General features: G+C 38.0%; 2 protein-coding genes across 4 annotated transcripts in view; both read right to left on the reverse strand.

The window, feature by feature from the left end:
* Positions 1-2,660, reverse strand: part of LOC133135385 (glucosidase 2 subunit beta-like) — a 133,708-nt gene extending 131,048 nt beyond the window's left edge. For 2 of the 3 annotated variants that reach the window (XM_061252345.1, XM_061252346.1), the window contains exons 1-2: positions 2,506-2,660; positions 1,606-1,722 (exon numbers count right to left, since the gene is read on the reverse strand). In XM_061252345.1, the coding sequence (XP_061108329.1) occupies positions 1,606-1,722; positions 2,506-2,590 (202 nt within the window). In that variant the 5' untranslated portion in view covers positions 2,591-2,660. Of the gene's footprint in view, positions 1-1,331; positions 1,386-1,605; positions 1,723-2,505 lie in introns of those variants that run through there. The other variant, XM_061252347.1, reaches the window with a different exon arrangement.
* A 3,144-nt stretch (positions 2,661-5,804) lies between these two features.
* On the reverse strand, positions 5,805-8,060 carry LOC133135299 (doublesex- and mab-3-related transcription factor A1-like). The gene is made up of 2 exons (XM_061252198.1): positions 7,435-8,060; positions 5,805-6,949 (listed from the first exon to the last, which is right to left on the reverse strand). The coding sequence occupies exons 1-2, from the start codon at positions 7,937-7,939 to the stop codon at positions 6,117-6,119; spliced, it is 1,338 nt and encodes a 445-aa protein (XP_061108182.1). The 5' UTR covers positions 7,940-8,060; the 3' UTR covers positions 5,805-6,116.
* Positions 8,061-10,000: the final 1,940 nt, after the last annotated feature.

Genomic DNA, 10,000 nt, shown 5'->3' on the forward strand with positions numbered 1-10,000 from the left:
TATTATCGTTTACAAACAACCTTCAATGCAAAGTGTTGGCATGGGTCTGTGGCATCGCAAAGTGTGGGTCATGGGAATTGTAGTCCAAAGCAAAACATCTCTGGATACATTTAAACGAATTGTGCACCGGCTTTTAATTCCCTTAACTGCAATGCAACCAAATGAAAATTGGGATTTTCCGTGACGCAAAAGTAGCACGTTGACTAGCACATTCACTAGATGACATGTCTTCTAAATTTAGCAAAGGCTGATTTCAGTTTGTGGAAAAACTGTGTGCTTGTTCATGCATTTATTCATTGTGTACAATCTATAGGCTACACCTAATGATTTCTAAGATGTTGCCCCCATTGACATCTGACAATCACCTAACTACATGGGCCTTGTGTTAATTGATCAGAGATTGACAGACTGGAACTGCATGGCCAGACCCTTGTTAATATCCAGCCATGCGCACTAAGAGCCCCAACCAGCAAATGCCGCAGCCATCAATAAAGCCACACAGAAGGCCAAAATCTTTAACATTATGAAAGCCTACCGACTGCTGTGCTCTGGAGTCGGAGCGGTTAAACCTGGAAACGAGCCATGGTTAAATCAACACCAGACATTTTACTGTGCAGGGATTTACCCTTTACATGTTGTTCGTAAACTCCTTGTGTGCCTTTAATGTTGATAATATTGCAGCTGCATGATAACAGCATGAATTTAAAGCATATCATGTCTTATTCACACTTATTCACAGACCACCTTGCAGAAGTGGAATAAACTGAAGATATAGAGAAATTAAACATATTATGAGGATATTACAACACTTCACAATAAAGGCTGCTGATAATTATTGTACTATTTTTTTAATTCTGTAAATTAATATAATTATATATAATATGTTGTAATACATTATGAATCCCAATCAAATGTTAATCTCTGACTAATGGGCTAAGGGAGCAACTGCACATGCCCATTTAGGTTATGTTTGGATTGACTTTAACATTAATTACAACAGTAATATATTTGAGTTGTTCAGAACCGTTTCCACAAAAGCACTGTGTAGAGTAATTACACGATTACAATCAATAAGATTTCACCAAATAGAGCTAGCAATGATCCTAGTAGTTTGCAGTGAAGTGAACATATAGGCTACCTATCGCCACATCTGAATACTGCATGACGAAAGAAGCGCAGGTTCAAAATGTACACCCTTGAATGAGAAGAGAAACGGCTCTACAGGGAAGGTTTGCTGAAGGATTAGCACATGTTGTTCTACAGGTGAGAATACATCACCTTCCGTCAGTCGAAAAGGTTGGAACAGTTTGTAAGAGCAAGCATGCTATTACCCTTGTGTCAGATAAGACATTGTATTCCCGGGGTCAGATTAACCGAGCGGCTCAGCTTTCGCGGTTATCCGCTCTCAAAACAAATACCTCATCTATTGACACAGGTGAACCTCTTGGGCAGCACACACCTACTTGTTTTTCTACAACGCCAAAAAGGTGACGGATGTCCACAAGGCGATATTTCCCTTTGCAGAGACAGGGCTAGGATTTCAAACTCATGTCCGTTATAACGGGAGCAGAAAATAGGAGCGGAGAAAAAAATAAACTGGTTCACCTGGTTCGTCTGAGGCATCCAGGCAATCACAGTAGTCGTCATTCACCTGCTCAAAGGGGATTATTTTTGATCCATCGATGCACAGGAATGACCTTTTCTCTTTATAAAATCGCCTGTCTGCATCAAAGAAAGCAGATGGAAATTCAACAATTTGGTTGTTCGCTGGCAGACATTAAGAAAGCTCAGGGAAAAAGTCAGATAAATACCTCTATTGCATTTTGAGGCATGCTGAAACATACATTTGAATGATTTTATTTGCACTTGTAGTTAGAAAATAGGCAGAAATAAATTGCTACATCTGGAAATAGTTAACTTGCTGCATCTAATTGCTATGCTAAAGTCATAATTAAGCACGATCTCAGATAAAAACTGCGATCACATTCCAAATTAACTTAACTTAAGCTAGCTGTTATGTTCATCATATGCCGTTTTTGATGCGAAATTAGATGCAATAAAACATAACCACAGTTTCCAAGGTTGCAAGTCCCTATAAATTACCCGTATTAAACACGACAGACTGCAAGACAGAATGTAAACAAGTACCTAAGGGATTCTTCAAGGTCAGCAAAAAATCTGTGATAACGTCAGTTTAACCACTATACGTGTAATGACATGTGCAAAGACCTCTGAAAATAAATAAAAGCAAATAACGATATGTCACTGACCTCTGCATTCCTATACATCTAACTTAATCTAGTCGTAGTTAGCTAGTCGATAGTTAGATGCTCAGGAAACTAGTTAACAAACGTAAGATAACTTCGATCAAACCTAACCCTAACTATTTATCAACCTGTCACTGTTAAATTTGACCGTCGGTGAAAAGTTAACAGTAAATTAGCCAGTTAGGTTAGCTAATCTAATTTCTTGCTAACGCGCTTCATTAAATTGCATTGCACTTACATGCCAGAGAAATGCCTCTTATTTTTCTCGAGTCAGCCAATACTGTGGACCAAATAATTACTACAATAATGATGTGGTATTGCATTTTTAGAGGAAAATTTCCGGCTAAGGTAGCTAATGAGTTGACTCAGGACATTTTCAATTCTTTCGCCTAACGCTGCAGTATTTCCGGAAACATGAGCACGTGCCACTTGCACAGATTTTGATTGGTTTACGCACTGGCGCCTACATTCTTATTAAAGAGATATCACACACTTTTCTCCCATTTCTTCTCATTTGTGGATCTTCATAGTTTTCATTTCTTATTTATTTTCCCCAAAATAATATAGCATTAACATTCAAATTAAAGCATAAACGTCTACGTAGGCACTGAGTAATATTCACATTATTATTATTATTTTATTTATTTATGTTTTTTATATATTTTTTTTTTTGTATAAATAGTTAGTAGAAGTAGTTAGTATCTGATGGGTAAACTGAACTCAAGACTGAAAAAATATTCCAAAATAAAAGCATCCACAATTTCTATAAAATTACTATTCTATTTTTTTTTTTTTTTTGTGGAAAGAAAAAGTGGAAGAAAACTTTTGCAAGATAGAAATTAACCTGTAATTCTCACTGTTGAAAGAGTTCTTTATGTTTCTCACAGAGAGGATCTTCTTTCATTTTATGTCCAAATCTCAACCTGATTTTTCCAATTGAATATAAGTTTGTGAAGTGTATAACTTTTTTCTGTATGCAACGACAATAAGTATTGAATCCAAATACTTGTGAGTTTTCAAGTGTTGATACCAAGCTGTCAACTCATAATAACTCAAGACACTTTGAGCATGGGCTTTGGAATTTGGCAGGCAAATCTCAAGAAGTCTTAACAGTTACTGTGAAGATACCAGCCTTCTGTGAACCAACTGATGGCCAGAACACGGTGAGCCTGAAATGTCATATTGAGAAGTGTGCTTTTGTCTGACTCTGACAACAAAGACAGGGGCACTACGAGAAAGAGAGAATATACATACTGTGTTCCTCAATTGCTTGTGTCCTTTACAAAACATAAAATCTGTAAAGCAAATGTACTTTCATTTTCGCCGATTCAGCTTGCAGAAGAACGGCTGCATACTTCTGTTCCCCACTGTCCACTTTAGTCTTCAACTCTTTCCCCCCATAATTTTAATAAAATATAAACTCCATGAAGCTGCATGAAAACACTGTTTTCAATATAAATGAATAGAAAAAAGAAATTTAAATGTTTTTACTATAATGTATACCACTGTTTGTTTTAAAACTGCTGTTGTAAGATAAAGAAAAGCACAGCATCGTTTCCTTTTAATAATAATGTTGCAGACTACAATACTGCAACACTTGAATGTTGATTGCATTTCCTGACTGATACAAGCAACCACCCGTGGCACTCCATATTGTAATTCTAAACTTTAATAAAATACATTGAAATATAGAGCCATTGTTGCTGAGACCCATGTGTGAGATTCTATTGTAAACAGTAGGCAGATTAGTTAACATGGAGGAGAAGGTGATTTGTGCTGTAACATAATCCACCTTCACATTAAAAAGTAAGACCATAGAAAGATTCTAACTGCTATTTCAGAAAGAACTATGTATGGGATGGCTGTCTCAAAAGGGAAAAGTGACATCAACTGCTACTTTAGACCAAACCATGAAAATCTTAACTAAACTGTGAAAACACATCAGGGAGTTGATATGTTTCAGTTCAACTCAGAAGTGCCCTGATTTCATATTTGTATGTGTTCTGAAAAGTTCATTTCCATGACCTAAAAAATGTTACACTAACTATTAAAATATTTTTTCTGAAGTCAAATCCATAAATTTCTGTAGCTTTGCCAAGTACACTTTCAGAAAAGCCACAGGGCCACCTATCAGCTTTTAGTATCATGACATCATAACGCCACAAATTCACGGAAGGTAATATCCTCAGACAGAAGTCAGATCAGTGTGAACAGACCATTTTACCATGTATTTGTAAATGAAAATGCTGGAAACCAATTATTTATTTGATTATGTGGCCAGATAATACATGATTTGATATTTGAGGTTTATTTTTTACATCTATAGTACTCAAATATTTTGTCTATCTATCTTAAATGTTTTAATGTACTGCATATTCTTCAGCAATGATTTATTCTGAGTGACTAATGCAGACTATGCTGTGAACGCAAAAATGTTAACAGGCGGTATTATGAGAAAAACCTTGCTTTGGCATGGAGAAGCACTGTTTATTTAGACTCTGTAGGATTCTGAATTTCAGCTTTAGGACCCAAGGCTTTTCTCTTGTTGACTGTTGTCAGTGTAGCAGTATGTAGCAAGCAAAGGGCAGCATAGTTAATATACTTACCCTTTCAGCAATTAGTCATACGTAAAAACATTCACTAAAGCACAGTGTGAGTTTAAGGTCTATGGAAGGCTACAGAATGTGCCGTGCTGTTGTTTTAATGTGATGAGTAAGCGCACACTGTATCACCTCTGTTCATTAACATCACATTCAGTCCCACTTCCAAATAAAGTGTGTTTTGTCAACCGAAGCCTAAAGCGAAGGAGGAATTATGGTGGTTTGTGTTAAATATCAGAGTCCTCCTATTTACAAAGAAACACACCATGTGTTTAAATACAAATTAAGTACTGTTTTACAGCCTGTGAATTTTGTACAAGACAAATGCAAGGCCATATTTTGCACTCCACTTAACTCATTCTACTAAATTACAACCTCTACATTCCAGGACCTTTATTTTTTGTATTTATTCATTTTTTATTGTTTTGTGGGAATGTCATTACAATTTAGTAATTCAAAGATGCTTTTAGTCAAAGCAACATGCACAGGTGTATTTAACATGGTGAATAAGCACCATCAGAGTTAGCCATGGGTAACTAAGGAGGCACTAATATACACTCTGCTGTAAGGGCAAAATGTTGATTTAAGTTTTAAAAAGTGATCTGAAATGCAGTCTTAATGTGATTCTGTTTTTAACAGTGACATAAGTCACATACTGTCGGCTGAATGATGGGCAAATCAAATAAAGCAATAGCGAACGTGTTGTTACTCTGAATGCAATTTGGCATACACTTGCTGCCATGTAATGTCAATAAAACTGAAAGTTTATGAAAAGGTTAGCAATTCAATTGGTGTACTGTAAATAGCATAGCTGAATCCAATAACAAAAATGTATCTGTTGCCAAAAAATACTTTAGGAAGAACATCTGTAATTAATATCTCCTATGAGTGCTCTTTCAGTAATGCTGACTAACATTTTGTAGAAAAAAAGAGATCATTTTGAATTGTTGCATTTTTATTTATGAAATTAGTATCTTTGTAACAAAATATACATCAATAAAAATATAGACTACTGAAACTAAAAAATGACACAAAATATAAAACACACTTGTAAGAAGGCTCCTGTTTGACATCCAAATGTCCCTAAGTACACAACTTGTCCTCATAAATTGGGACACTATCAGGGAGGAACATTTGGGTGAGAAATCGATAAGGCACAGGCTATTATTTGTGTGTATAAAACAAATACCGGTATGTATGGTCCATTAATCCAAACATCTGAAGAAACCGGTAATAGGTTGATTTGCTATTATTTGTCATGATTTAAACGAGAATAGATGGTAGAACTACACAACGAGTCTTTGTTCTGGAGGTAGGAGAAATCTCGCATCATTCCGGGCAAGGAATAGTCCATCGGAGGGCGAAGTGGAAATGCTGGCACCAACCCGGATGTCACATAAGGCGACATAAAGCTAGGAATGCCCCCGCCAGCGGCCGAATACGCCAAGCGGATAGGGCTGATTCCGAATCGGGGATTCAATCCGTAGATGTTGTCGCTTCCAACCGAAGTCACTGTAGCTTGCAGGGGGGAAAATGCGGACTTGGCGCTGAGTGTGCCCAGCGCGCCTCCTGGAAGCCCGAAGTTAGACGGTCTCTGGAGATTTGAATGCTCGGATGCTGGGTTGTTACTCGTGCTGTCCGAGGTGCATTTGTTGTCTTTTGAATTTAGTACCAGTTCGATTGCTTTCACGATATCGCCTTTGCAGTTTTTCACCACTGAATCGAGAGCGTCCCGTTTGTGGTGAGGAAATATTTTCGTCATGACATCAGTGGGGTCACGTTGCCTGAACGAAGAGCCGGTCAGATATTGGTCAGATGACAAATAATCCTTTGGCTTTTCCGATTCGCTGCCAGATTCCAGGTCCGAGGATGACATCGATCTTGGACTTTCCATTTGATCAGACAGTTGATCGGAACCGGGTGACTTGACGCCGTTTTCTTTATCCAAAACCGTACGCGTCTTCGCCTGGGGAGATGTGGAGTCAGCTCTCCCCAACTGAGACGACAGCGGAATGGAGTGGGGCGCAAATAGAGGACGTCCCACGAATCCGTTGAAAATGCTGTATTTCGGTATCTTTTCTCCTGTAAAACACACACGGGGACACAGAATGTTAGCTCCACCTGCGCTTGGAAGTATAGTGGCCTAGCAATGATGTGGCACAGATTCCATGAACAGGTGTTAATTTCAGAGAAATAAAAGTACAAGGTACTTGTAACGTATTTCATAAAATATTTCTGGCATAACAAAAATAAGGTTAACAGAAGAGACAAGAATAATGGCTCGATAGATAATATAATTGGCCAAAACAATTGCGACAGTCAAAATCACATAACCGCTGACTAGAACAAGTGCTATTAAAGTGGTGTTGACATGAAGTGAAGTTCGTGTGGGGCAAACATTATGAAACAAGGCAATAATTGCGAAAAAACACTGTATGCATGTCATTTGCCTATCCGTTAAGAGTCTATGTATTGCATTACTTCACGAATAATGATGATGATGATAATAATAATAATAATAATAATAATAATAATAATAATAATAATAATAATAATACAAAAATTACCATCTTTCTGGTCATTCGCAGCAAATACATCGTAGCTCGGGCTTCTTGGTCTTGTAGTGGCCGACCCTGATGCTCCCCTTCCTGATGCCATGGACAGTCCAGGCTCACTCGCCCCAGTCCCCGAATACATGAACTGCAGTTCTCGGGCCTCGCTCTCCTCCTGAGCCTGTTGCCTTCGCAGCGCAACCTGCGCGGCCATCACCCTCTGCCTCTCCGCGATCAGCGTGCACTTTGCGCACACGCAGTCCCGCCAGCGACAGAAGCGCTTGTGACCCTTCAGAGCGGACACCACGCCGTGGTTGCGGCATCTGGCGCACTTCGGGGTGCGGGGATACCCCCTCTCCAGGGACGGGCAGCAGGCGGCGGCTGTGGCCGCTCGCAGAAACAGAGGCGGTGGACGCAGGAGAGAGGGTGGCACCTGCAAGCCGCCGACCGGGAGCGGTGAGGGGGTATGCCCGGTCAAAACAAGCGGTCTACTGCTGCCATCCATTTTGATGCGATTCATACAGATTAAAAAAAAAGTTGTCCACGCAAGTAGCCAGAACTTCCAGCCGGCCGTGTAGTGGGTTTAGTTTAGTTCAGGGTAAGAGTCCGCCTCCACTGACACAGACTAAGCTTTCCTTCGCTCCCTCGGCTTTTAAGTTCCCTTCCCATAGGTGGTTTTCACAATTTCTTTGTTGTGGTCCCAGTTGAGTTTCAACAAACTGGACACACCCCCTGACGTTCTCTCCCCAAGCAATGCCTTTTATTTCTCTCCAACATGTAGTTTGCCTAAAGCATAAATCATAACGTAAACGCGCACCATTTATCCAACGCGTTGATTAATAGTCTCTCTCAATTCGTCGTTTCGTGTATATAGCCTATGTTAATGAATACATTCCATCTTTGTTTGAGGGTAATAAATAGTAATAGTAATAAATATATTTGAGGGATTACTATAATAATACTACTAATAATAATAATAATAATAATAATAATAATAATAATAATAATAATAATAACCAAGAGCCATCATCAATATTATCATTATTACCTGAGAAATAAATAACGTCCAAGGCCTACATCTAATATTTCAATAATAAAACCCCCTTTTTTTAAAACCATTCAAGCTGGAGACTACTTATCTGAGCGTACTACTACTTAATTAATTTGTATAGAACAAAACAACTTTAGTGTAAAGGGAGCAGGTGAGTTGTAAACATTTCAATCAAATCAAGCTTGATTTAATAATGTTGATTTATTAAAATAGTCTTTTCTGTGTAACCTTGTTAAGTGCTGCTAGTCTCCGTCTGAGATATCGCCACTAGAGGGCAGATCTCTAGTCTTTCAATAGGCTTTAAACGCCACTTTTAAGTGAGGGAACGTTAAACTGGCTCCAGTCTTCCGTTTGGGTTTTTCTGAAAGACAAAAAATATCGGACCGAAAGAAAATTAAAATACATACACATACACAAACTTTAAGAACGGTGCCTTGAAAGTATTCACTCTGCACGACCTATATCTAGGCTACAGAAAACACTATCTTTATATGTATCATAAAATATGAGCGATTAAAATATACTGGCATAATCATAATTTATGGCGCATACTTTGCATTATTATTATTATTATTATTATTATTATTATTATTATTATTATTATTGAGATGTTCTGAGTTCCATTTACAATGTGTTTCCATTGTACTGGGACAAATCTTACAACAGAATTAATAAAACACATCGTTATTTTACATTGCGGGATCCTACAATAACGATGGAAAACAGATCCACACTTCTTTTGTTCAGGTATACTTACAATGGTTATCGCTGGCGTTTGGCATTCAGCATGTGTTTAATGTACTGTAATGGAGACAATTATCTTAAATCACAGTTTTAATTCGAGACGGAATAAATCCATTCACTGCCCTGACAAGCTACTATAAGTGACACACATTGAAAAAAACCCATAATGGCCAATATGGAGTCTCAACTGCAAATCAATGTCGTGTAGGTTGTAATGTACAATCTTTATAATGTAGTGTAATTGATGTAATTATGATAAGTATATCAAACAATTCCTCCCAAAGTGTCTAAAGGTGCATGGTGCCAAGCTCGTACCAAAATCACCACACAATCCCCAAAGAGGAACACCACTGCCTGGATCTGTTGTCCTTTTCCAATTAACACTACAATAGCCACACATGGTCCATCTGTCAACAAACACACAAAATGGTGTCACTTCATGGATAATGACAGTTCTGCCACAAGTGTCATTCAGTTCTTAGGAGATCTGGTTTCATATAACAGATTGCTTTGCCGTTAATAAATGAAAACAGTGAGAGGTGACACAAGCAACACACAAACCAGATCGAGTGTGACATATGTGGAGCTTAGGAGAGTTTGTTCCTTTAAACAAAGACATTTAAGTTCTTTGTGAGCATTAAGAAAGGCCTAACTCTTTTCCTGTCTTGAGTTACTGCTGGTAGTGAATTAACTGGCACTGCAATTTTGTGATCGACGTCTACTATTGTTTTTTCTTATCTTAATTGATTGAACATATGTGATAAATGTTAATATTTAATATTAAAT

The sequence above is a fragment of the Conger conger genome, chromosome 8 (genome assembly GCF_963514075.1).
Source record: "Conger conger chromosome 8, fConCon1.1, whole genome shotgun sequence".
Lineage (NCBI taxonomy): Eukaryota > Metazoa > Chordata > Actinopteri > Anguilliformes > Congridae > Conger > Conger conger.